The sequence below is a fragment of the Didymosphaeria variabile genome (assembly GCF_027946475.1).
Source record: "Didymosphaeria variabile strain IMI 356815 chromosome Unknown scaffold_8, whole genome shotgun sequence".
NCBI lineage: Eukaryota > Fungi > Ascomycota > Dothideomycetes > Pleosporales > Didymosphaeriaceae > Didymosphaeria > Didymosphaeria variabile.
Genome location: NW_026611627.1, coordinates 1,221,438 through 1,247,751, shown reverse-complemented (window position 1 = coordinate 1,247,751; position 26,314 = coordinate 1,221,438). Strand labels below are relative to the sequence as shown.

The window sequence follows — 26,314 nt, the reverse complement described above, 5'->3', positions numbered from 1 at the left end:
CGTAGATCAACCGTTCAACTTTGCCAATCAGCCAACGTTCCCACGACATCAACCTCACGGGTCGTGCTCGGGATGCTCATTGTCCGTGCGCACCCCAAAGGATCACGCACGTGCGCCATATCAGCACCACGAGGGCCATTGATGGCTACGACTCGTGGCTAGCGCGATCCCGTTCCATGGCGTCGAGATAGTCTCCCGTGCCGACAGACGGGCTCAGTTCCTTTTGAGGTGGGGAACGGCTCTGCCCGCTGTCCGCCGATTTCACGATACTCGGTTCCTCGTATCGGAGGCGTTTCGCCTTAACGGCCCTTCTCTTGCATCGTCGTTGATGTGATAGTGATGGATGGACTAAGTCTGGAGGTTCTTGTGGTCGGGAGAAGCACCAACTTGGAGCATTATGGCTTCGATACCATACGCGTGAAGCAAAAGTTCTTCCTGGTACGTCATTCTTATTTCCATCATGCTTTTGATCGGCTTCAACTGACAGGTGACAGCCCATAATGTGGGCCATGATAGGCTTCTCCTGCTTATTCTTACTCCTTCGATATTGGACCAGATGGAAGACATTCAGGCGCTTCTTCTCGGACGATTTCTTTGCGCTGCTCGCGTGGCTCTCTGCAGCCGCCATGGGCGCTGTCGCTATCTGGATGGTTGATTCCATGTGTACACACTCCCTCCAAGACCGTCACCATCCATTAACACCTATTAGACTGGACTATGCATCTCACGCTCGAGCCCATTGACCCAACCGACTTTGATCCCAACCTCCTTGTCTACGTCCGCAAATATTCCTACGGCGTCAACATCTGCTACATGCTTATGTACACCTCGCTGTGGTGTGTCAAGCTCTCCTTCCTGCTCTTCTTCTACCGGCTCGGGCCCCGCCTTATCCAGGGCATGAAGTGGCACTGGTGGGGCGTCGCGATCTTTACTATGCTGGCGTATGGCGCGACGTTTGCGACGTATCCGTACATGTGCAGCTTCGGGACGTACGAGCAGATTATGCAGCCGTATTGTACGGCGGAGCAGACGTTGAGTTTTGTAAACATGAAGGTTAATGTGGTGTTGGACGTGGTGACGGATATCCTCAGTAAGTGCCAAATTTCGCTTTACTTGGTGTGTGGTCACGATTAGGGAAAAGCTGATGGTGTATGTGCAGTTATGACGATCCCGCTCAACATCCTCTGGCGTTCGCGAATTCCGCTGCGCCAATCTCTCGCCCTCGCCGGCGTTTTCTCCCTCGTTCTCATTACTATTACATTCGCCATTGTTCGCGCGGCATTATCCACGATTGGTGTTACGAAGCAGATGGATTCTCCGTGGGTACTTATATGGAGTGGTGCTGAGTCGAATATTGCAATCGTGGTTGCGAGTATCGGGTCTTTCCGCATGCTGTTTGTGCAGAATAGGAGGGTGGAGGGAAGGCAGCGAGATGAGGTTGGGGCGAGGAGAAGAAGGATGGATAAGTCGACAACAATGGCACAGGGGGCAAGCGTAGAGGAAATGGCGAGTGTAGGCGGCAGTACCGAATGGACCGGAGTAGGCACGGTGGAAAGTACCTTAGTGAGTACGATGCATAGTACTATGCAGAATACCTTAGCGAGTGAGAGTACGGCGGCGACGGAGAATTCTCGAAGATCGTGATTCTTGCTTGAAAGAGACGCAGGGTAATTGCAAGCAGCTTACCATTGACATTGTTAACGCAGTATGCTTGGAGTATCATGACTTTTGCAACATTGTTTGCTTATTTGGTCGATTACCAGAGATCGTTCTTCTTTGTTCCACCGCATTGTGAGCTGTGTGACTGACACTTACAACACCACATATAAGTCTCTGATGCATCACTTGACAAGACACAAACGCAGGCAGACCATCCGAGAATCGAAACATTGACACATCCACGAAATGATTCCTGCTTCACAGCCTGCACCCAGCAACCGCCCTAGTTTGCGTCACCGTCGCAACGCTTCCAGCCGGCTTAACCTCCAATCAGAAAACATGGGCCTCTCTTCCTTCACAGGCATCCGCCGTGCGAGTGAAACGTACGTGAACACCCGCCGCAACCGGGTCCAGGCAGGCCGGTCCTCTTCTTCGTCACTCTCATCCATCTCCTCCACAACTGCTCAGTCAACTCCAGACTGTGCCCCCTCGCCAGTGTCCGAAGGCAAGAAGGTGCGTTTTGTCCACCCTGTCGTCACCGCTGTAATCAAGTCCAAGATCTACGAGATGAAGGTGCGTTTTGCTGAGCCACTGACAAGCATTCCTCCGCGTAGCAAGGAGGAGCGTGCGGTGTTGTGTCTGCCGGGCACTCCATATCAGAAAAATAGTGGGCCGATTTGCGATAATGCTCCGGGTCATTATGCGAGGATGTGCATGTGCTTCACAGAGAGCTTTCCGGAGTTTTCAGAGGAAGGTTACACGGATCCTTTTACATTCAAGTATAATGGACGTGTGTATGCCGATGACAACAAGATGTTTCGGGGCGCTACTGTTGAAGAGCAGGAAGAGGGCCTTTGAGAAATTGAATATGGATTTGCTTTGTAGGCAAGGGATATTTGAATTTCGGCTGGCCAGGGCTGTGATTCCATGGATTAGTGTTGGTGTTATTTGACGTATAAGTTTATAGGTGCTCGTCACCTTTCTTAATACAATACTTATGGTCTTCTGAGACTGTCCTTGATACCTAAAGTGAAACGCGAAACCCTAGACTGAGCCAGTATGACTATGACTCGAGTATCGTCGGTATGTACAGTGATGGTCGTATATGAAGAAGCTTCCACGGGTAGATGTCCATCGATGTCTAGCATAGCTGCAGTATCAAACTTCATGCTCCGTATGGACTCATGCAATTATCTGTTCGTGGAGGTGGAGACGAAAGTCGATCTGACCCTTCACGTCCAGTCATACTCGTCAATGTTCCATTCTTCGATGCAGGAATATTTTAGAAGTCACCATATCCAAGGCAGGTTGTTGACCTGAACTGGGGCGGCGAGCGTTCATCAGTGTCTCTTTACGTTAGGGCAGGGCGTTTACATGTCTCGTTTCGGTCGATGGCCTAGGATTGGAACGATTGAAGCAGCCGGTCCCCTACGAGGCGTTGAACTCCGCAACTCGCAATTTGAACGGAATTGTCAACGAGGACACTCAATTTCATGAAGTATATGACCCACTTCAAGTACGGTGATCTCAACTCGCTTGAAGTTGTCATCGTAGCGGATGCAAGGCTTGGAAGGCATTCAGGGATTGAAAAGGCGCAGAGAGAGGACTTGGCTTCTCCGATGATCAGCAGATCGAGCGCTCGTCCACTGGCAGTGCTGTCGCTGCAAGAGCAGCCTATGCTTTCGCTACCGGCGACCTGGCTCCCGGGAACTCTTGGATTTCTCACTCGTTGATCCCGAACCGGACGGGCAGGGGGTCTTCATGGGAACTGTTTTGGAACGCACTCCTGAGTCGTACGACAGAGAGACCATGCTTGCGGGGCCGGTTCGCGTTCAGGTAGCCGGTTACGCATTTTGCATCGGCTCGAACAGTCATATCTCAAAGAATGAGGATAGATTGGGCAAAAGCGGCTTTCTGTTCAATTGCTTGTAGTGCAAGTTCCCTGCCCAAAGGCTCCTTGATCCCTTTGGGATATCCTGGGATTCTCAACCAAGCCAACAATTCCGCAGAACAGGTTAGCCATTCGTCACATTTGCTTTCCGTAAGTCTGGTCTTCAGGCTATGGCTGACATTAGACGCTATTTCGTTCGCTGAAGGTTCAAAGCACCCAATCTTGGTATACAGTCCGATCATGGTCAGGCTGGAAATCACTTCGATGTCGGGTTATGCTTCCTGATCCAGAGATATTCGGAAACAACCCGGCCACCGGCTCTGGGTATTGGCGTGTAGCGACTAGCAGTGGAATTTAGTCTAGAACGCATGGTGTGAATTGGTCGCAGTCCGCGGAAGTACCTCAACATTGCTAGCATATTCGGATGTATGAGGCTGGAGCATCGCAAGCTGAGAGTGGTAAGATGTTCCGCAGGTGATCGTGTGCTACAGCGAACTTGCTTACGCGGACCTAGATCCCCGCACTTTAACTCGCGGAGCACCGTCCGTGCCCTCACCCTTCACCTAGGCCTCGGCCCGTGCCCTTCTTCTTGAAGGCGAATATGCACCAAAACGAAGTTGTTGCATCTTCCAAATCGCAAAGTCTTGTCTCTATAACCTAGACCCGCGACATGTGCTCGGTATCAGCCGACTGTTACTGAGCTGAGAACATGTGGGTCCCACGTGGAGTGATTTCCCCGTGGGGTTTTGTGGATCGCGACGATTCATGTGTTGCCGACAGCCCAACATAGTAACTTATCCCATGGTGGGAACCCGCATCAGTGGTACCGACCCCAGACTGGAGAAGGTGGATCACTCCGCGTTCTAGACGACAATCTCCAGACCAGCGGATACAAATACATGAAGAAATCCTCCCAACTTCTTCACTTCAGCCTTCACAGGTCGCACTGACAGTCGCTCAAGATCACTCAGTTCTTTCTCATTTGCCTTCAGTCACAATGACTATCACTGAGATCAAGGACGCTAAGGAGCTCGCGATGCACAACGAGTACACCGAGGATGTCGCCGTCTCCAACCAACTTGATATCCTCGAGCTGGACGCCATCGAACAGACGCCGACCGGAAAATTCGTCTGGCTCGTCACACTCACTGCCTCGATTGCGGGTGCGCTCTTTGGCTACGACACTGGAATTATTTCCGCCGTTCTCGTCTATCTGGGTACCGACCTCGATGGCCGCGTCATGAATGCAGGAGAGAAGGAAGCTATCACTTCGCTGTGTTCTGGTGGAGCTTTCTTTGGTGCCATCATGGCCGGTCTCACTGCCGACAAGTATGGTCGCAAGGCGGGCATCTATGTCGGGTGCTTGCTCTTCACCATTGGTGCGATACTTCAAGGAGCATCATACACCTTTGCTCAGATGTGCGTCGGTCGTCTGATAGTCGGTCTTGGTGTCGGCTCAGCTGCTATGATCGCGCCTTTGTACATTGCCGAGATCGCGCCCACTAAGTACAGGGGACGTATGATTGGTCTGAATAACATGTCCATCACTGGTGGTCAAGTTATCTCTTACGCCATTGGAGCTGGATTCGCACACGTCCCGAATGGTTGGAGATACATGGTCGGTCTTGGTGGTGTTCCCTCAATCGCATTGGCTTGCCTGCTACCTTTCTGCCCGGAGTCGCCTCGTCAATTGATCTTCCGCGGACGCGAAGATGAAGCGAAGAAGGTCTTTGCGCGTGTCTTCCACTCTGCCACTGAGGAACAAATCAACAACAAGATTCGTCTCATCAAGTCCTCCATCGAGCAGGACATAACAGTCACCGAAGGAAAGACCCGCTGGCAGCTCATCAAAGAGCTGCATACGGTTCCACGAAATCTCCGCGCCCTTGTTGTAGCATGCGGTCTAATGGTCGTCTCCCAGATGTCCGGATTCAACACGCTTATGTACTACTCCTCCACGCTATTCGCACTCGTCGGTTTCTCCAACCCCACTGCCGTTGGTCTCGTCGTCGCCGGAACCAACTTCGTGATGACTGCCATCAACGGTTTTGTCGTCGATCCCTGGGGTCGCCGAAAAGTGCTTGTTACTCTATCATGGGGCATGTCAGCTGGACTGCTCGCTGTGGCTGTGGCATTCGTCTACATACCAATCAACACTGCAACACTTGAGCTTGAGCAGTCGACTGTTTCCACGGCTGCTATTGTTGTGTTAGTTTTTATCATCTGGTTCGTCATCTTCTACGGTGTCACTGTGGGCAACACTGCCTGGATGAGCACCGACTTCTTCAGCCATGAGGTACGAAGCATGGGTACAATGTGGCTAACCTGCTCTTGCTGGGCTTCCAATGGTAATTCATCAATTCAGTCAAAACAATAATAGCGCAATAACTGACCCGCTACAGTCATCGTTTCTTCGACTTTCCTCACCCAGATGCACTCTCTCACTCCCTGCGGAACTTTCGGCTTCTACGCTGCCATCTGCTTCATCGGCTGGCTCCTTATCATTTTCTTCTACCCTGAAGTCTCCGGTCTTACTATTGACGAGACAACCGAAGTGTTCGACAAGCCAACGTTCAAAATGGTCAGTGAGGCTCGCAAGCTGAGGAAAGAACGCCAGGCTGCCGGCCAACTTCTGAAGGTCGAGAAATCAATGGGTGGACACTAGAGGATGGATGAAAGTGAAGACAGGAATAGTCATGTCAGGGATGCATCATGGATGTTCGAGAACTACATCGTTCCCTGCGATAGATATCAAACATAGCGATCATAGCGATTAACGAGAGATTCCAACGTCCACAAGCAACGCTATCCAAGAATTGTAACATGAAGCCTACATGCAACGACCAAAAAAGCCTCTTTGGTGTCCAAAGATGGCAATCGACAAGACTCACAAATACACTCTTTGCGATTGGTTTGAGCAACGGTGTGATCCTTCCTTGGCTCGGTCCCCATTGAGCACTGAAGCCGGGCGTCTGCTTACCGCGCAAAATTCTGGCCGCTCTGGGTAAGTCTTTTGCGATGGAACCTGTGAATTGCGTAGCTTTTGAGAACTGTTTGTGTGCAAGACGAATTCACAGGCCGGTAACAGCGCTCGGGGAACTCTGCTCCTAGTACTTCCACACTGGCACACACAGCGTACAACAACGGCTCTGTGATCGATCTTTTGGGCTATTTGGACCTATCTCGATATACTATAGGAGAGTTGGTCCGGAAAACATACAAGGCTTTTTTTGTGAGAAGGAGTTGACACTACCATAGGTATACGGGCTTTACAACGGTAACGCGAAGATGCAGAATGTACTGCCACGGGTATCAGAATTATGAGCGCTCATGAGAAGGCTCAGTAAGGCAGTTTCAATCTCTTTGCTCATGTACTGGCCTGCTTTATTTCTTCTAGGCGTGGGTACTGGACTGAAGTAGAGAAGCGTAGCAGCGTGTGGTCGATCCGCCAACAGATCTACAGAGCGAGCTACTTTCCCTTACCCTATAGACTCTCTTGGCAGCCCTCTACTAATGGTCAGCTTTGGTCCAGCCGCTGGCGAGGCTGATGCTGGGCCTCTGATGCCAATGTCTGGAGGAATTCGGTTGCTTGGTGCAATCCTGAGTAGGAGTTGGTTGCGAGAGACAGGTCTGCGCTAATCTCCGTGCTGATGTCCCCTACCCTCGATGAAAATACCATATGATATCGGCAACATTGAACTTCCGCGAATCAATGACAAATACCATTTCAAACCATATCGCTATACATATGGGGTGCATGTGGAAAAGCGCGGCTTCTTCGTTGACTCGATCGTCAAGATTGACATCGAGACGCAGACCACCAAGCTCTGGGTTCCGGATACCAATCATCTTCCGCCCGAGCCCATTTTTGTACACCGCCCCGGCTGCGACGATGAGGATGATGGCGTCTTGTTGACAGTGGCAATGGACTCGACTACCAGCAGAAGCAACATGGTCGTCATCGATGCGAAGACAAAGACAGAGCTTGGGAGAGCGAACATGCCTATCGCAATGGGTTATGGCTTTCATGGAATCTGGGGCGGAGTTTGAGGGTAAGTTTCTTAGGCAGCATAGGTCGTCACTGCGACACAGGTGTATGTGCCAAACTATTTGTTGTTGATCCTTCGTTGGGCCTCCTTTAGCTTGTAATGGAAAAAGGGTAAGCCCTGCAGTTTACGCAGCATCAGCTTCTCAGCCGTATCTCCTCGTATGCGTAGTGCGCATCCTATTGCAGGTTCTTCTGTTTCGTATCAGCAGGTCTCGGCCCGAGCAGCATGACATCGATGCATACAATACCCATAATATGAAGGGCCCGATGTCAGGTCAACAGTTAGCGTAGGATCACACCTGCCCATATTAGGGAGGACTGCGAAGAAAGCGCGCTCCCACGTGAGGTCGCGGCGGATACTCCGAGCCCCTTATACATGCCAAGGGAACGACCACGGCTACAAACACACGTGCTGCGATGGGATAGTAATGCGAGGGATCGATGGGGCCGCTTCTGTACGGCTAAGCCGCCATATTTCATCGCGCTTCGCATTCCATCCCCAATGCGGTATAGCGCCCGAAGCCATCTCCTCTAGCAGTCGACTGTGAACGGTCTATAACAACGTCTGGTTAGGTTCAGCGACAAGGTCCTGAGTACAGTGTAACTGGACTCTTGTTCGCGTTCCCGGTCGCACGAAAGACTTCTATAAAGACACCGCAACAACACATGGCCGAACCAATTCCTCCAGCTACATCGTCTATCACCCAACACGATTCGTCCAGCTCAATTACTTCCGATTCAGCCTCTCTGTCAGACTCCACTTGTTCTACAGATTCAGACTCTTGCAACACCACGATGCTCCCTCTTTTCACCGTTCTCATTTTCGGCTTCCGAGCACCCAACACTACGATACAAGAATACCAAAACCACTACGACAACATCCACGTCCCACTCGCAAAGTCACTCAGTGGAGCTGCGTTTCCTTTATCGCATACCCGGCATTACTATGGCCTCAACGCATCACTTGCGGCAATCTCAGCACCGGTCGATTGGGATTCATTAGCGGTCTTGACGTTCAAGGACGCAACGCACGCTGGCACGTTCAGTTACCTTCTTGGCCAACCAGAAGCGGCGGCGAAGATACACGCAGATGAGAAGATCTTTATGGCGGATGGAAGTCCAAAGATGGTGGTCATTGGGACGGATTCATCGGTTACGAAGCCATAGGGGCGCACATGATAATTTGGTCGCTGTTCAGGGGTCAGCTCGAATGGGTGATATCTTGACTGAAGATTATGCATGAGACCTGATTATTTCCGGCAGACGCTTTTCAGTAGCAATGCTCTTCCTTCATACTTTTTTAGAATCTAATGTAGTTTCAAATGTGCCGAAGGTGTTTGTGATACATCGCCCAGCACCCTGTGTGCAGAGTGAGCTCAAACATACAAATCATAACAAGTCTTATAGGAGCCCGGACATGCAGAAAGTGATATCTCATTGTACCATTGGGGGCGATATGAGCACTCCGCGGCCCTATGAAATGTGCCTCAATTGGTTGAAGCTACGAAGACAAGCAAGTACCATGTCATTTATTCGATCTCCTGACAGTCTGAACCGTGACCCACTCGGAAGTTTAGTCCACAATCCACTGAAATGACACGCCATGATTGATTTCATTGGCTCCAAGGCGAGGGAATAAGCTAGGAGCAGCTCAATAGCGTTTTCGAGCTGACTTGAATGAAAGGGCACACGCGTTGCTCATGTTCGCATTTCGATACCTAAGAGAGCACACATGTCTATTCTGACTCCGAATTTTCAGCCCCTTTGAGGCGCACATGTAGAATTCTAGGTGATTTGTAGTTCCTGCAAGTGACCTCCCAAGCAAGTATCGGTGCCATCCAAAGTTTCTGCCCCACCTATCATGGCTTTGAGTCAATACATTGTTGAGACTATGACACATTGACGCCATCAATGGTTATTGCTAACAGAACATTTCTTTCAGTAGAGTAATACACTAGAAGCCACTACGACGACCAAAGTAAGCTATTTCTCAAAGAAGGACCAACGACATGGTGAATGTATCATAGAAATTATCTATGAAAATCTGACCCAAACCAGGTAAGGGAGAACATGTCACCACTCCGGACCACAGTTTCCGTCCCCCCAAACGGCGCTCATGATAGTTGCAAACTCGGAAATTTGGTCGTTCAGTCTTCCCATCAGCAGCGCACATTTCGGCCTCGTCTCTCGACTTTCAAAACCTCCACAAGTAGCACACATGATGACTCCTGCGGAATAATTTTTGTTTTCCCAGCCGCCACTCATGCTTCGCTCTTCGATATCTTTTGAACCCCCCGAGGAGCGCACATCGGAGTCCTTGTCTCAGTTTGTGATCACCCAGCCGGCACACATCAGTTTGCATGCTGATTGTTTTGGTCCCCTAAGAACGCACATGAATGCATGCTGATATTGATCTGAGTCCTGCCCGAACAACATCAACTTCACGATCCCGAATTTTCGGTCCCAGAGAGAGCGCACATGAATTCTTTCTTGAATACCTTTCGATTGTCTTCTCTAGAGTAGAGAGGAGTGCAGAAGTAGTGTGCTGTCCCTGACAGCACATCATGAGGCTTTATATATATGCGCCATGGTTTGGAAGAGGATGAGATGACGGAGGACATTAGTCTCGCTCACGGGACGCATCAAGGAACAATAGTGATGGTGATGGTGCCCAATATACGATGGTTTCCAGTTTCCAGCCAAATGAGCGTCAGTCTCTGCACTGTACCATCACACGGATCAAGTCACTGTAGTCAAGTAAAGCTCGTCACGAGGAACCATAATACGGCGCTTCATATGCTAACGCCTGTCTTATCCCAAACGCCATCGTATATCTCATCGCTTGCTTGGTAACATGTCTAGAATGTCAGGCCACTCAAACTCTCACCTATCGCTCACTCGTGCGTGCCCTACTCCTTAAACTCCGCATCCACACTCTCAAATCTCTCCAAGAAACTCTGGAATGCAAACACACCCAGTCCGGGATCCAAACTTCCCGTCGTCGCCCTAATGCTGTGCATACTCAACTGCGGAATGCCGCAATCAATCGCCCTAATACCTGTCGCCGCACTCAACATCGGACCCACGGTACCTCCACTCCGGCTATCGTTCCTGATCTGAAAGACCTGCAACTTAGGATCTTGCTTGCGGGTGCCGATATCGCGGTCGACGCAGCGCTGGAGGATAGCCGTCGAGACAGCATCTGTAGTCATGTGCGCATTGGGATCCGCGGAAATAGCAGGACCGACGTTGAGACGCGGGGAGTGGTTCTCAAGGTAAGCGTTGAGGAAGTTAGGGTTCACGGCGTGGATGACGTCGGAGGAGACGAGGAAGGAGTTCGCATAGGTGCGGGAGACGAGGCTGCGGACGGACTTGTCGGCGAAGCAATCGACGATACGCTCGACAACGGTAGGAAGGAAGTTTCCGCGGGCGCCTTGGCGGAGGAGCGAGCCGACTTCTTCGTCGTCGAAGAGGGCCACAAGCTTGATTTGCGAAGAGGATGCAGTCGAGGTGTTGAGGAGGGCCTGAATGGCGGCCCAGGAGCAGAGCTTGTCGTCGATGCGGCCAGCGAAGATGAACTCTTTGCCTAGGCCACCGAGCTGAGCGGGCTGGATGTCGAAGAGCTCGAGTTCCCAGTTGACGATGGTCGAGTCTACGAACAGTTAGCTATTTTCCAATGCGATTGTCAGAGCTTCCTACAGTCTCGGACACCGAGCTCCTCGCTGATTGCTTTGACAAGCCTCTCCGGTTGGGTTGCCGCGAATGTACCCTCACTTAGACTACTGGACTTGAACGCTCCCTCTTGGTCAGCCTGTGCTGAGCTGCCAAGATCTGAGTTGTCAATGCCCACGATAGGTACCATCTGCGTCTCCTTATTGAACGGTCCTTGAGCTGCAGCACCGAAGTGTGGTGCTAGAGTAGGCACACGGGCAATGGGCCAGTCCAGCTTCACCAACTTTGTAACGATCTTGCCATTCTCCTTGACCAGGACGCGGCCACCGATGCCGAGATCGCGATCCCACCATGTCTCGTTCAGACCTCCAGCGTACGGTGCCACCCCAAGCTGTACGTAGCCTGCTTTGGTGCGCAGGTTGGAGATAGGCTTCAGCTTCGCCGTGATCGCATCGATGTGTCCTGCCACGATGGCGGCTCCGTTCCCAGCCGCGTAATCGTCGCCAACGGAGAAGGCAATGATCGAGGAGCCATTGCGATCAAGATAGTATTTCCCGCCTTGCTTCAGGTCCCAGTCTTTGCGCTCCGACAGCTTCTTGTAGCCCGCCTTCTCCAGATCCTTCGCAACAGCGTCTACAGCGTGGAATACAGTCGGGTTTGCAGTCATGAAGTCGGTGAACGGCTTGGTGTACTTCTCGGGACCCTCCTTCTCCCGGACCTGCTCTTGTCTCTCGAAAGCCGGTATTTCGGGAATCTTAGGGGGCACAGGGGGCGGGCTCTGGGACTGCTGAGGCTCGTCATATTCGTCGTTCAGATCGATCAGGTTCGACGAATACGGCGCGGCAATGCTGTGCCTATGGTTCTCAGGGAGTGTGGGCCTGCGCGTATACCCGTCGATGGGTTGCTCTCGCGGATCGGCCTGCAGCCTCGCCAGGCGCTGGGAGGGATAAGCATGTGCATGAACGAATGGATTCCTCGGTCGGTGGGGCGCCGTTGTCGTTGTGAAGGCACGAGATAAGCTCGCCTGCCGCGGGGCGGGCGATGGTTCAGCGTACAGGTCCGCGTTCGAAACGCTCTTGCGCAAGGATGGATGGTTCTTCGTCATGTTAGCTCTCTAACACACTGAAAATGTGCAAAGCGAGAGAGTAGAGGGCTTGAAGGTTGGTTGTAGTGGGTGTGAAGCTGAACAGGTGTCAGGCGCGTCGTACGCAAGCTCCCCAGTGGCGAGCTGTGGCGGTGCCTTCCTAATGCGGCAGTCATCCGCATCCGCAGCCGCCCACCAAGCGTGTACTCAAGTAAGTACAGGTCCGTAGACAAGCGGTACTTATCAATTTGATAGCCTCCTTTGGTATCGTATTCCAAAGCCCTCACGCAAACAATCGCGTCGCTCTTACCAGATTGGGGCTCCTCTACCCTCCTACTACCAAAATCAGGTGTCAGCCCTTCACACGATCCTAGAATGCTATCAAATGCTGCCCCGAAGAGAATGTGCTGTATCTTGTGTTTTCAGTTTCACAGCCTCGGCATGTATATTCTGCAACATTGAAGCCCGAAACTTTGCAATACATATGTAGCTTCCGGTACATATATATGGCCTCTGGTAATATCAAAAGGGAATGCACATTTCGCTGATATACGACAAAGTCAATCTTTGGGCCTGAATACAATACCTTGCACCTTTTTCTTGAACATGGTGTTCCAAAATATAGAATTAGAAGTCTTATTGCCTCTAAAAGTGTGAATTTCGGTCGTCAACTTTTGCCTTGAAAAGTAGGCACAGCATTTGGAGTTCGCATAAACATATCTCGAAAAACCTTTCGATGCGTCCTTCTTTAACTCTTGTAGTACTTTCGATCTAAGATCCGAGTTCTCTAGGCCCAGCTAGTTCTGTATGGTAGGTAGCTGCGAGTGCAGATTAGTATATGGGTCTGAACAATGCTGGAATAGTATGATGTAGCGCAGAACTGACAGGAGGCGAGTCCGGGCAGCATCCACAAATCACTCTTAGACTTTTTCGCATCCCACATCAGCCAGGAGGAGTCCCTAGTCCATCCACATCCAGACAGAATCTTCATTATGTGGGAAAGGTGAGAATGCGCTCCGAATGTTAAGAAATAGCTAAATCTCGAAGTTCAAGCTATCGAGCTGCTGTCATCGTCTTGCAGTGGGACGAACTTTCAGGTAGTGCTCTCTTGTAAACGTAACTGACCGCGTGGCACTTGATAATGACGATTATCACAAGCTTCCTTGCAATAAGCTTAACCGGTGTATGGGGACGTTATGGTCGACTACGACAGTAAAAGAGTAGAAAGTGTGATTTATCTGTTGTGGTCCCTCGCGCTGGTTTAGCCGTACCTTTCTTCTACCATTTACCCTGCACAGACGCCAGAAGAAAGGTTAACCTGTTTGTCTAATAGCACGTGTTGTGTACCACCTAAAGGTCATTATCATGAAGCCATACACGCAGGCCACAGGACGTTTACTTGGGTCAGTACACAGAATGTGTTCCTGATGTACGAACAGGACGGGAACCGAACTCGAATCGAATCCTTCATTGAAATGAGGTAGAGCATGCAAAGCAAGCGAAGGTGGGGTCTACTTGACGGTATACCCGAACAAAACCTTCACTCCATATCCTGACTCCTTCTGATGACAACGCTGAAAAAGACAGCTGGTATAATGAATCGTAAAGCCGTGAAAAGAGAGAACCCGCCACTACTGGCCATTGGGCATCGGAGGTACCTGATCTGGCTGGTCGTCCTCGTCCTCGTCAATAGCTTCCGGGTGTCTGTGCACATGTTAGTAAAGTTCCAGGTGAGCAGAGGTTATGTCGTACCCCAAGAGATCCTTGACGTTCTTCATCTCGTAGTGTTTCTTCCGCAGCTGCTCGAACTTGTCGTGCTTTTCCCGTTCCTCAGCAGTCATGTGCGCGAATTCATCCCCGTCGTGATGACCGGCCTCGCCCGGAGCGTCAGGCTCTACAATGACGCGCCTCTCGCTCTCCGGAGTCCGAGAGCTGTCTGCTTCCAGCTCCGGCTCACCCAGGTCAAAGTCGGGAATGTCGTCCATCTTCGGCTTGCGCTTCTTGGGCTTGTCGTCCAGCTCATCTACCTTGAGTTCCTCCGCGTTCAGCATCTCGATCTCTTCCTCGTCCTCAGTGGGATCGTATTGCTGGGCGTAGGGCGTCTTGGGCTCGGTGATCTTCATCGTGCTGTCCCTTTCTTGCTCGGTAAGGTATAGATTGGCCTCGTCCCATTTGAGTCGAGGGCTGTTCTCGTCCGCCTGCACGCTGGTACCGGACTGGCGACGGGAGCCGGGGCCGCGGGGGTTCGACGAAGAGCGGCGGTGCGGGCCCGCATTTCGCAGCGTGTTCTCAAGGACGATCTCCTTCTCAGAAAGCTCGCGACCGATACCAGGTCGTTCATTGGAGACGGTCTGGCCAAGTGGCGGAGGAGTGACCTCGCTCGTCGGAGACACGGAGCTCTGGCCGCGGAATGAGCTCGAGTTCTTGAGGATGCCTGTTTACTGTTAGCGACCTCGCAATATACACGGCGGGGTAGCAGAAATTCACCTTTTGGCCGCTGCTGTGGGTGTGCCGACGGCGAGTGAATCTCTGGGGAATGCTGCGTCATGTTGGTTGTAGTGTAGGTACAAATCAAGTGGGAGCTTTTTGCACAGCGATAGCTTCTCCGACACGTGGGCGGCCCTGGTGGGGTGATGGTCGTTGGGTGCTCAGTCAGCGGTTTGCAAAGGATTCGTGGAAGATGAGAGTGAGAGCAGAACCAAGTATGGAAGCAGGTCGGCGTGCGGTGGATGGAGTAGCAGGGTTGGGTGGGAAGGTGCAATGGATGGATAGAGGGGTTGCTGGGTTGCCGTGGTGAAGCGCAAAGCACAAGCCGCCTAGCACGAGAGAATGACGTATGTCGCCCGCGAATCTACTTCCGGAGGGAACAGCGGGCAGCTGCAGGAACTAAAGCTTATATGTGTCGTGCAGCGTGCAGCACGCGCCTGCTATCATCTCTGCAGAAGTATGGTTGCCTCCTCGAGGCAGCTGTGCACTCTCGCATGTGAAGAGGTGGCACAGCTCAGCCATTTCGGCTCGCTATGCGCGGATACACGGTAAGGATGCCGATCAGTTGCTGCGCGACACATGTCTCTCGCTTGTCCGCGCATCGATCGTATTGCCGTCCACCTGAAGGTGAATGTACTCTGTATGGTACCTTGCAGCTACTGACGCAGTTCAACCATCTATCTGTGAGCTTCATGTTGAAGGCGGAGGCAGAATGCCGTAAAGCACTCAAAGCATGCGTATTCGTTAGAACGCTTGACGCAGCTGCGGTCAGGTGCTACTGATGATACGCGATGCATGTGGTCTACATGCAGGTCACGATAGCTATTGCAGAGAACCTCTAGTGAGGCTCCGCATCTACATGATGCATCATAGGGTAGCGACCAATGAACACTTGTTGTGCTTGCGAGTCTGCACCGTCATACTCTAGGCAAAAGCCCCCGGGAGATTGGTAACAAGGCTGCATGATCCACCTGGGCAGGCTCAACATCACGAGTTCAGAGTAGCTGTCGGCTGCAGTCGCTGTGGGATGTATCAGCAACAATCGCAAGCACACTAATCGTTGTTCCAACGTATACATTGCTCAGACTTTGCCTTGAACGTCAACGTCGACCAAGGACATCGCAACGCGACAGTGTAGGTCCTGGCCGACTCGGACTACCAGAAGTGATAGTCCAATGAACTGTCATCACGGGAATGGTGGCTGTGGAAGCTTGCACTCACAAGGAACGCGGAAGGGCTGCAAGACAGCCTCAGGCGCTGCGCGTGACAAAGAATGTCCCTGCTTTTAGGTCATCACCGCATCATGGAAGCCGACAGGCGGCCCTCGTGATGATGGTTTTATAAGAGGGATGGCTCACTCTGGGCCAGCTTCGGAGTCGCCAGTCGAGTGGAGGTTGTCGACTGGCGATGATTTGAGTAGAAGGCCGGTGCTGTAAAGAAGAGAAAGGACGACGGGCCCGCCGCGAGATGATATTTTCTAAGGAGCTCGGGCCGTTCCAGCAACTACCCGCAGCAAGCGCGCGTCAGTGGATTGCTGTGGCTCGTGGGCGCCACAGACAGACCAACCCTCAAACGTTTTCATGTCTCCGGACATAGCACCACTCACACCTCGCAAGCTAACCACCCGTCCAGTCTTCCTCCCGTTTAACTACTCCTCTTTAATTTCTACGCACCAACAAGTCACATAGCTGCACCCGCTGACCCGTCCCAACTGCTCTTAAGCTTCGCACCTCGCCATCGCCTTTGGCCGCTGGCCCGCCGCCTCTGCCGCTTGTTCGCTCTTTTATCCCACCAAGCTTCTAGCAGAGCCCGCGTGCCTCTGATTGCCCTTGTTGTAGTATCAGTGACTGCCAATGGATAGCAGAGACAACCTATGGACCCGCCGATCCAAGTGCGTTCCCCGCAACCCCCGCCATGTGGTTTGAGACTGACGGCACGCGCGCAGTACCAGCAAGCTTTCACTTTCCATGAGCAGCGGTGATGGAAAGTCCGATCCACCGCAACGCACCTTCTCTGCCACCAAACGCTTTGGTGATACGTCATCCCACGGCGGCCGCAACCCTTTCAATGCCCTCTCCCCCATAACCGCTGGCGGCCTCGCTTCCCCCACCACTTCTGGCCAGACCGCATTTGGTCTTGGATCAGGCGCATTCGCTTCGTTCGGCTCTGCGAACAAGACCCCAAAAACGCCAGGCACCGCCTTCGACTTCAAAACCGCAACAATGAGTGGAGGCGCACCCACGACACCGGGCGAGAAAAAAGAGAAGCCGGCGGGCAAGATTGTGAACAGCGCCCGAAAGGAATCGCTCTCCATCACTGCCTCGGAAGAGGCACCAGTCTCGTCTGCGCCCTTAGACTTCAGCGTGCCATGGCCGCTCAAGTACACTTGGGTCATCTGGTACCGCCCGCCCACGCCCAAAAACTCGGACTACGAAAAGTCTACCAAGGCGCTGTGTCGAATGAGCACCGTGCAAGAGTTCTGGAAGGTTTTTATACATCTCAAACGACCATCAACACTACCTACCGTATCTGATTATCACTTCTTCAAAGAAGGCATTCGTCCTGTGTGGGAGGACGACGAAAATAAGCGTGGCGGCAAATGGATCATGCGCTTGAAGAAGGGTGTAGCCGATCGTTATTGGGAAGAGCTGCTCATGGCAGTGACCGGGGGCGAGTTCATGGAGGCGACAGAAGAGGTGTGCGGCTTTGTGCTCAGCGTGCGGAGCGGTGAAGACGTCTTCAGCATCTGGACCAAGAACGACGGCGGCCGCAACATCAAGATTCGGTAAGTTTCAACACCATGGCACAACAATCGTTACTGACAATCATAGCGAAACCGTCAAACGCGTGCTCAACCTCCCCGAAGGCACCATCATCACCTGGCGCAGTCACGACGAGAGCATCGCTCAGCGAACGGCAATCGACCAAGCACGCCAGGACAAGGGCCACCAAGAGAAGCGAAGACCTAACACCAGCAACACTGAAGAATCGTCAAAGTAACACACGGCTTGGCAGTTCTGTCTCCTTACGCTTCTCATCCCGTCATCCCATTAGCATTGCGTGGCTCGTTCCTAGGCTCCTTTGGATAGCGTGCTTCGTTTGATTACCTAGCATTGTTTCACGGCGGTCATCTTTCACCTCGCACGTCTCTCATTGGCTGGCGCGAGGCGGACTCTGACGACTGCATGCTTTCCTTTCTTGAGATTCTGTATTCTACATACCCGTTATAGGGCTTGGGTAGCGTCTGGTGCTATGGTTGGTTTAGGAACAAGGAGCACTGCACTGCAGCTACTGATGTTACACACGGAACACACGAACGGAGCTCGTCTCCCCATTTCTTCGCCTGAGCAGGTGATGGTCATGAACTTTTAGGCTTCTTGAGGCCATGTCTCATGATAGAAATGATATGTGTGATATATGTGAGTAGTGAGCATTTCGCATTGTATGTGTCACCGTAATTTGTTTGCAAACCTAACGGTGCACTGAGCAGGCAAACAGCGCTTGAGCCTAATTAAGCGCACATGTCTTTGTTCGGGACGATTGGGATGGTGCCTGCCGTGGCTATCTTGGGAAGGTGCATAGGAAGTGAAGATGCGCTCGTAAGAAAAGAAAACACAGCATTAAAACCCAGAGACCATACTAGCCCGTAGTAAAGGTAACAATTAGTAAAGGTAACAATCAATAATCTCGAGGTTGATCATGAAAACGTCCGTCGTTCCCCACATGGGAAGCTGCATGATGATGCCCGCGAGACGCTCGGACCTCTCCCGCGAGGACCGCACAAAGTGGAAGACATGCGTCAAACGTGCGCCTTCACTTGGGCGTTCCCGCTGCGCAAATGGCTTCCTTGACCCTCTTACATGCTCCTTCCTCGCTCCCTCGGATTCGTGGATACTCCTCTCCGCCAGTCGTGCCGCGCCCTAGCATGCCATGTTCGACACGCTCAAGCAAACCATCTCTAGCACAGTGAACAGCGTCTCTGGCTTTGTTGGAGGAGCCTCAAATGCTCCCGCACCAACAGCTCATATTGTGCGTGCACCTGTCTCACCCGGATGTCAAACTATAGCGGGAGAGCCTGAGCTGACGAGAAACAGACAAACGATGCCGCGGAGCCTGACCGCGCTCGCACACCTCGCACACCTCGCACACCCCACTCTCCCACTGCCTCTCGCCGTGCGATTGCGGCAATAGACCTCACCTCTCCCACGCGACGAATCCAAGCTCCCTCTCTTGGTCTCGAACGTATTGCAAGCCTACCCAAACCAAACGGCACTCTGAACAGTCGCGAGTCCGATAAGCCTGTCTCTGGGAAACCCAGGTATACGATAGTTCTCTATGCCCGTGACAGATGAACATGAGTTGACGACGTCGCAGTAAATCTCAGGCTATACCTCTGCCTGACCCTCGGTTTCACTTCGTAGACCGCAGAAACGGCATGCCCAAGGTGCGTATATTCCTTGCCCGCGCATTCACGCGTCAAACAGACACTGACGGCCAATAGCCCGGCGCAACTTTCGCTCCTCAGCCCAAGAATACCTTGAGTCAGCCAACGTATCATCCTGGCAGCGCCCACAAGACTTATGGCCGCCCAGCCCGGACAAACTACTCGAACTTGGATTTTCTGGAGGAAGAGCGCTTCAGTGCGGAAACTCGTCCAACAAAAAAGCGAAGAACCGAAAATGAACAGCCGCATGCGATAAGTGTTTATGACGATGGAGACGTCGAAGAGATAAGACCTGGAACTCAAACATCTCGGCCTGCATCTCGTCGAAGCGCAGGCAGTGGCTCCTTTTCCTTGCCAGGCCCAAAAGATAGTCGGAGCGAATTCGAAAGAGCTTCTGCCATAGCTGATCCTCGACGAAAGAAGGGACGGACGTCTGCCAGCCAAGGCCACTCGGGAATCATCAACGGTAACGCTCAATCATCAGCAATAACCGTTGATGATGACGACATACCTGACTACAACGCGCCGAGGAAGCTACAATTACAGAAATTTCAACAAGGTATTGAAGGTGTGAGAGACACTGCTAGTCAACAGCGAATACCGCAAACAACCTCAAAGCACTTTGCGCCCAAAATGAACCACTCTACAAATCCTTTGACTCAACGAGCGGTCCGAAAACCTGATAATCTACGCAATAAATTCACCCGAGCACCCTTGCCGGGTTCTTCCGCCCGTGGTGATATGGCAGAGATTCTACCTTGGCCATTACGATGGACCAGAGCGCATGATTTCAATGGAAACGGTCAAGACCTATTTCTGAACTCGAAGGTTTTGAATGAGTATCGCATCACAAGCTCGGATCCGAACGACATGAAGTACGAGATCTCATTAAAGAAGGTCGTCAGTGCACAATCAGATCACACATCGCGTATTCGTCTGACTGGTTCCACGGACGCCGCTGGTGTTCAATACATGGTGGACCTGCAGTTTGAGAATCAAGAAGACCTAGCTGCCTTTGAGACCGCGCTCGGCAATTCCATAACCATGAAATCCTTGACTATGAAATCGCGGTAAGTAGGGGCCGCTACAATCTTGTTCAATACCTTTTCTTGCGTATGCCTGGCAAGTTGCAACATGCCTTAAATAAAGAAATTCCCTTCAGTGTCTTCTGAATTCATGCTAACTATGACAACAGAGACTTCATGAAAACGATTTTCCAGAAACCGCTGGCTGTCACCTCAACTTCACCGAACGCGTCGCTTCCGCCTAGAGGCCGTGATGAAGTGGTCCAAGTGTCAAACGTTATGGAACGTCCTAGACTTTTGGATAACTTGGCCCCCGGATACAGTGATCCGACATCGCAGAAGTCCTTCACGTCTGTGCGAGTTCCCACTCAGCACGAGATCCAGCAGCGCACCTCAGGGCGCCCAATGCGAAGCACTCGGGCTACCCAAGCGCACGCTGTGGATTCGGGGGATTTCGAAGACGAACCTGAGGTAGAAAGATATTCGCAAATACACGGCTTGGGTCCTCCGTGGAAGAAACAGTTGAATTATGGCTCCGGACGACGCCGCGCGGTCGTCGACTTCGCGGACCTAGAGCGTCTCGACAATGGCCAATTCCTAAATGATCAGCTCATCGACTTTTACCTACTGTATTTGTTCGATCAGATGAAAGTCCCTCGCGAAAAAGTCTACGTCTTTAATACACACTTCTTTACGACTCTAACGCGCAAAGTCCCCGGTCATAAGGGCTTGATCAACTACCAAGGAGTCGCAAGGTGGACATCTAAAGAAGACATTTTCAGTTACGACTACATTGTGGTACCTATCAATCAGGATATTCATTGGTATCTCGCAATCATTTGCAACGTCTCCAACATCGCCCGTACGCCAGCTATCGAAGATCTCACCAAAAGTGATGGAGTCGCTTCTTCAGGAATCCTAAATGAACCGAGCAGGGAATCTGCAGCACATGATTTGAAGGCCGGAGATCTACAGTCGATGCCGCCACCTGCGCTGGTGGATGCGTCTTCAGAACCATGGGCACCACGTGCTGCAAACGAAGTGGTTGATCCCGACGATTCAGACCTCAACATAGTTGATCCGCGTGCAACTGGCCATGACCCAGGCCGGCACGCACCGAGCGGCAGCAGTAGCGTTGCGGAGTCTCCCGCCGCGGAGACTGCACAATTGAACAAACTGAGTCTTAATGATAGCAAGCCGGAAGGCATCTTGCTTAGCAGCAGCTCATTCTTGTCGCCCAAGAAGCCAAAGCGTCGACTTGGTCCTCCGTTAAAGAAATGGGACCTCAATCAGCCCGTCATCGTCGTCTTGGACTCACTCGGCGGTGGTGCCAAAAGTCCTGCTGTTCGAGTCCTCAAAGAGTATATGATTGCAGAGGGCCATGAGAAGCGGGGCATGGAAGCTAAGATATCGCAAAATGCGTACTACGCCAAAGAGAGTCAAATACCGCAGCAACAGAACTTCAGTGACTGCGGTGTGTATCTCCTAGGGTATGCGCAAAAGTTCTTTGAGAATCCTGACGTCTTCAAAAATCGACTGCTCTCAGGCGAGATGCATGTGGAGACTGACTGGCCAGATATGGCTATGCCAGATATGCGAGCTGCCATGCGTGACATTTTGCAGAAGCTGAACACCGAGCAAGAGGCGGAGCGTCAACAAGCGAAGCAGCAGATGAAGCAGAACAAGAAGAACGGCACGATGGGTGCTGCCGTGAACGCCACGAAAAATAATGTCAAGCAGAACCCGACTGTTGCGGAGAAAGAAGGAAATGCAAATGACAGATTGGATGTGCAGGAAGCCACAACCAATCCAGAAAGAACCATCACCCCTGGGGAAGAAAAGCCACCTAGTTTGTCAAGCACTCAGCCGCAACCTGGGCTCGGCTCACCGTTTCAGCCTCAGCGGCCCAAGAAGCGCGACAGTTCTCCTTCATTAAGCCTGCCAACACCAACCAAGACTGACGCAGTGTCTGAAGTCAAGCGCAAGGAAACACCTCCCACCAGTGACCGACAGGCTTCGCCTATTATCGCCGTACCTCGCAAGAGCAGAAGTCCGATAGTCTTGATTCCGTCACCGGTAAGGAAGTCCCCAAAACGATCGCGAAGAGAGACTGTGGTCGGGGACAGACCGGACGAGACGATTCGAAAGAAGTTGCGGATCGAGCCCAATCCAGTGAAGAACTTTTTAGAAGGAGAACCTCGTATAGTGGGCATACGTTCACCGGACCCAAAGGCCGAAAGCCTCCCCAAACAATTTTCGAAGACCTCAACACTAGCGCCACCTCGAGGAGATTTTTTGCCAGCAAAAGGAAGCAGTCGAGATCCAATTCCGCTTGACGATTCGCAAGAAACCCAGGTGTTAGCAACCGAAGCCATTCCACATAGTACAAAACGTAGTTCTCAGGGACCTGACTTCATCGTCACAACTCCTAAGAGCGCAAAGGGGCCCAGGCTTCCGCCGAAGCGCCAACACCAGCAGCACATGTCTTCCCCTGCAAAAGTCAATGTTGAACGGAGCTCTCCTGTGCGAAGAAGAGAGACAAGGTCGGCAAATCACTCTCCCGATGTGATTGATGATCCCCAAGCGCATCCGCAACGTTTTCAGGCACAAAGTTCTCCAGCGTATCGTAACTATCCACCGGCCCGCTCCAGATTTAGGGCTAAGACGCAGGAAGACGATATACCGGAGAAAACAATCGAAGTGCCGGAAACCCCGCCTCATGATCCTTGAAATGATATCTCGACTCAAGCTTCGCTGAACGCGAGCACGTTTGCCTACGTGCGATGCGTATCTATCAGATCGCCTGTATCAAATCGCCCATCAACATCACCTAAGCGATGTCCGCGCCATACACAGCGCAATCTCCCCGCGCGGCAAGGGTACAGGTTACCACTCCTGGACATGCTAAACCTTTTCATTATTTCACTTTTCAATATATTACACGACTACCCGCATGGCGATGGCGCTTTGTCAGCACATGTATTCTGCACCCTCGGATGTGCAAGCATCCAAGCATAACAGGAGTTTTTGGATTGTGCGGATGTCAACGGACCATTTCATATCCATCAGCATGAATTAGCTGACACCTCATTTTCTGGTTTGAGGGTTGTGTGGGGGTGTATATAGATGCGACGTGGTGAGCCATGTTTTGGTCGTGTAGATGGCGAGCAGGGACACTTCCTGCTAAATGATGAATTCGATGCATCGGATGCATAAGTCAGCCCTACATGCGTAATGTGCCAGATTTATCCGTCCAGATGCCTTGATACCCGAATGTGGACTGACTCGCTCGGATAAGTTTGGGTTAGAAATTACATAATGCCCAGAGGTCTATATGCGTAGTATCTTGTCAGATCGTCTGATCGTGTATGTGTTCGTCTCTTTCATCTACTCTCTCCTGCCACCTATTCACCTCATATCCCGACTCTGTCTCTCCCAGGTTCCCACGCTGTCTCCCAGATCGATGCCCACGCCGATTGTACCCTTCTCGCCATATCCAGGTCCACCCTTCAACATTTCGAATGACTCTCCCAATCTTTCCGGCGGTGGACTCCTCAGCTCCTTCTCGCCCGTCGCAGCCACGCCTTCTGGTCCGTCGCGCCAAATGAACCACTGCAGGCCCAAACCCAGGTCACAGGTAGCCTGGAATATGCCGCAGATCTTGAACGCCCATGGCACCTCACCTGCCGAAGATGCAAAGAAGAACCACATCTTGAAGGTGTCACCGACGATCCAGTTCGCGATGACAGACGGGCGGAAACCCCTGCACCCGCGGCGTTGGTAATTAGCCAGCAGTTGCGGCAGAGGGAGCGTCGCCTCGACCGTCAGCGCAACCATACCCAGGAACTCTGTATACGGCATGAACAATGCCGTTGAGGAAAGCAGCACATGCAGCACCAACAACACAAGCGTGAAGTAGCTCACAAACATCCAATACGGTCGTGTACTCCTCCACTGCCAGAAATCATACGGGCGTTTGCGCGCAGAGGCGGGCTGGAAAGGAAGATGTGACGGAGGAGGGCGGTTGGTGAGTGCGACGTGGAGAAGGACGATGTGGACGATGATCATGAGGAGGGCTTGGACGAGGAGCGAGGTGCTGAAATGGGCGCCGAACCAGTAGAAGATCTTGAGGATGCTGGCGACGAGCATGATGAGGGGGATGTCAAGAGAGAAGCCGGCGGAGGAGCGCGTGCGGTGGATGCTGTAGATTTGGTCTGCATAGCTGGTTACCGGGCTTGTGGCGATGCTGGAGGTTTATTAGTGCTGTGGTAGGGGGATTGGTGGGTGGTGGGTCACGCACAAGATGGGCGCGATGGAGGTGACGATGTCATTGATGAAGCCCATGGTGGCTTTGTAGTCTTCTCCAAACGCGGAGGCAGAAGCAGAGGGAAAAGACGGTGCGACGCGTTGGTCGGAGGTCAGAAGGGACGCAAGAGGCGCCGCAATTCTCGCGCCGGATGCGCAGGAAATTACGATTGTTTATTTCGCATTCGAACCCATTGAAAAGGAGCCGCGGCGTGCCGATCATAGGCTAAGCTTTCGTGCATTAGTTCCCGTTGCAGGGCTGCGATAAGGGCTTATCGGCGTCGTCATTTGGCTGGTGTTTGGCGGGGCCAAAGACAAACATCAGACATCCTTCAATACTCTCAGAAGGGTGGCAGCCTTTGTCTTGCTTGCGCAGTTCCTGTCTTCTAGTATCCGTCTTAATTGTTTGGATCACAATTACATTTTATAAGAGGTCGCGGCCTTCAGCCAAATCAACAAACTGTAAGATCAAGTCTCCTCTGCACAGACGCGGATATGCTTGCAGACATTATAGACTATCTCACAGATTTCAGCACACAAGACCCTCCCACCATGGCAGATGGCACGCACACAGCCTTTTTCTACGGCACATTGATGGCCCCTCCCGTCCTTCACCGTGTAATCTGGGGGCAGCCCACCCCGCCAACACCGGCCCACGCGTCCCTCCTCCACATTCGCCCGGCCATCTTACACGCCCACCAACGCCGCCAAGTTCGTCACGCAGACTACCCCGCCGTCCTACCCTCCCCTTCCTCATCTGTGCGCGGCACCCTCGTCACAGGCCTCACAGACGGCGACATCTGGAGGCTTGACATCTTCGAGGGTGACATGTACGAGCGGCGGAAAGTTCGCGTGCGCGTTCTGGAGCAGAAGGGCGGCAAGGCGGAAGAGGGCGAAGGCGGTATGGGCGACCTCGCGGCTAAAGAAGAAGACAACATCGAGGGCGAGGAGGTTGAGGCCGAGACATACATTTGGGTTGCACCTGCGTCGCATCTGGAAAACGAAGAGTGGGATTTCAGCGAGTTCGTGAGCCACAAGATGAAGCGGTGGGTAGGGCGTGAGGCGGCGGAGATGGATGAGGGGTTTCAGGGTAGGCAGTCGATTAATGGTGAACCTTATTTGGGGTTGGGATGAGTAATTTGCTAACAGTATGCAGATGTTGATGATGCGGTTGCGGCAGGGAAGGATCCCACTGGCGGAAGGGGCGCGAACGGAAGTATCACGAGGCAATTAGAAAAGGGGGGAAAGACCGAGAAAGAGGCATTGGATGCTGCTGTATAAAAGGTCGTGGGAAAAGTCGCCAGGGGCGACTCGGGACGTAAAGAGGACGATGAGAAGGATATACCCGTAGACATTCGTCTCATATAGAGATGCTAACATTCAGAATCATCTGCTGGCACTTAAGAAAGCTTACCTAGCTTATAGTGCTTTCACTTACAGTCTTCAATCAAGTAGCCGGCATTGGGTTTGCAGGTGCGGCCTGCGCCAGGAGTGGCGGCCCAGATGCAGGCTACGGGTCAAGCGTATCTGCAATTCATTTTACCTGACAAACTCACAAGCTCAGAGCCTCTCTTCTCGTAAATCTGAGCATCACTTCTAAAACTAATGCCTAAATGTCTCATCCTTACCTTCATGATGCGTTTTGGGACTTCGATGTATTAACAACATCTACCAAGTCCACCACCGCACAAAAGAATTT

At 52.1% G+C, this 26,314-nt stretch overlaps 8 protein-coding genes across 8 annotated transcripts; 5 read left to right on the top strand and 3 right to left on the bottom strand.

Moving 5' to 3' along the window:
- Window positions 1-717: 717 nt before the first annotated feature.
- N0V89_010634 (uncharacterized protein) lies at window positions 718-2,517 on the top strand (the record flags this gene model as incomplete). The annotated part of the gene is made up of 3 exons (XM_056219375.1): window positions 718-1,090; window positions 1,160-1,563; window positions 1,924-2,517. 3 exons carry the CDS (start codon window positions 718-720, stop codon window positions 2,515-2,517), a joined length of 1,371 nt encoding a protein of 456 aa, XP_056066502.1.
- Window positions 2,518-4,547: 2,030 nt separating this feature from the next.
- N0V89_010633 (uncharacterized protein) lies at window positions 4,548-6,215 on the top strand (the record flags this gene model as incomplete). Its single annotated transcript, XM_056219374.1, has 2 exons — window positions 4,548-5,898; window positions 5,953-6,215. 2 exons carry the CDS (start codon window positions 4,548-4,550, stop codon window positions 6,213-6,215), a joined length of 1,614 nt encoding a protein of 537 aa, XP_056066501.1.
- Window positions 6,216-10,507: 4,292 nt separating this feature from the next.
- LAP4 (vacuolar aminopeptidase 1) lies at window positions 10,508-13,053 on the bottom strand (the record flags this gene model as incomplete). The annotated part of the gene is made up of 4 exons (XM_056219373.1): window positions 10,508-11,250; window positions 11,298-12,207; window positions 12,684-12,690; window positions 13,049-13,053. 4 exons carry the CDS (start codon window positions 13,051-13,053, stop codon window positions 10,508-10,510), a joined length of 1,665 nt encoding a protein of 554 aa, XP_056066500.1.
- A 932-nt stretch (window positions 13,054-13,985) lies between these two features.
- Window positions 13,986-14,902, bottom strand: N0V89_010631 (uncharacterized protein; the record flags this gene model as incomplete). The annotated part of the gene is made up of 3 exons (XM_056219372.1): window positions 13,986-14,058; window positions 14,107-14,788; window positions 14,842-14,902. 3 exons carry the CDS (start codon window positions 14,900-14,902, stop codon window positions 13,986-13,988), a joined length of 816 nt encoding a protein of 271 aa, XP_056066499.1.
- A 1,792-nt stretch (window positions 14,903-16,694) lies between these two features.
- N0V89_010630 (uncharacterized protein) lies at window positions 16,695-17,841 on the top strand (the record flags this gene model as incomplete). Its single annotated transcript, XM_056219371.1, has 3 exons — window positions 16,695-16,732; window positions 16,787-17,626; window positions 17,673-17,841. The coding sequence occupies 3 exons, from the start codon at window positions 16,695-16,697 to the stop codon at window positions 17,839-17,841; spliced, it is 1,047 nt and encodes a 348-aa protein (XP_056066498.1).
- A 1,435-nt stretch (window positions 17,842-19,276) lies between these two features.
- On the top strand, window positions 19,277-23,040 carry N0V89_010629 (uncharacterized protein; the record flags this gene model as incomplete). Its single annotated transcript, XM_056219370.1, has 3 exons — window positions 19,277-19,285; window positions 19,343-20,355; window positions 20,481-23,040. The coding sequence occupies 3 exons, from the start codon at window positions 19,277-19,279 to the stop codon at window positions 23,038-23,040; spliced, it is 3,582 nt and encodes a 1,193-aa protein (XP_056066497.1).
- A 678-nt stretch (window positions 23,041-23,718) lies between these two features.
- Window positions 23,719-24,654, bottom strand: N0V89_010628 (uncharacterized protein; the record flags this gene model as incomplete). The annotated part of the gene is made up of 2 exons (XM_056219369.1): window positions 23,719-24,556; window positions 24,611-24,654. The coding sequence occupies 2 exons, from the start codon at window positions 24,652-24,654 to the stop codon at window positions 23,719-23,721; spliced, it is 882 nt and encodes a 293-aa protein (XP_056066496.1).
- Window positions 24,655-25,167: 513 nt separating this feature from the next.
- N0V89_010627 (uncharacterized protein) lies at window positions 25,168-25,896 on the top strand (the record flags this gene model as incomplete). The annotated part of the gene is made up of 2 exons (XM_056219368.1): window positions 25,168-25,705; window positions 25,772-25,896. The coding sequence occupies 2 exons, from the start codon at window positions 25,168-25,170 to the stop codon at window positions 25,894-25,896; spliced, it is 663 nt and encodes a 220-aa protein (XP_056066495.1).
- Window positions 25,897-26,314: the final 418 nt, after the last annotated feature.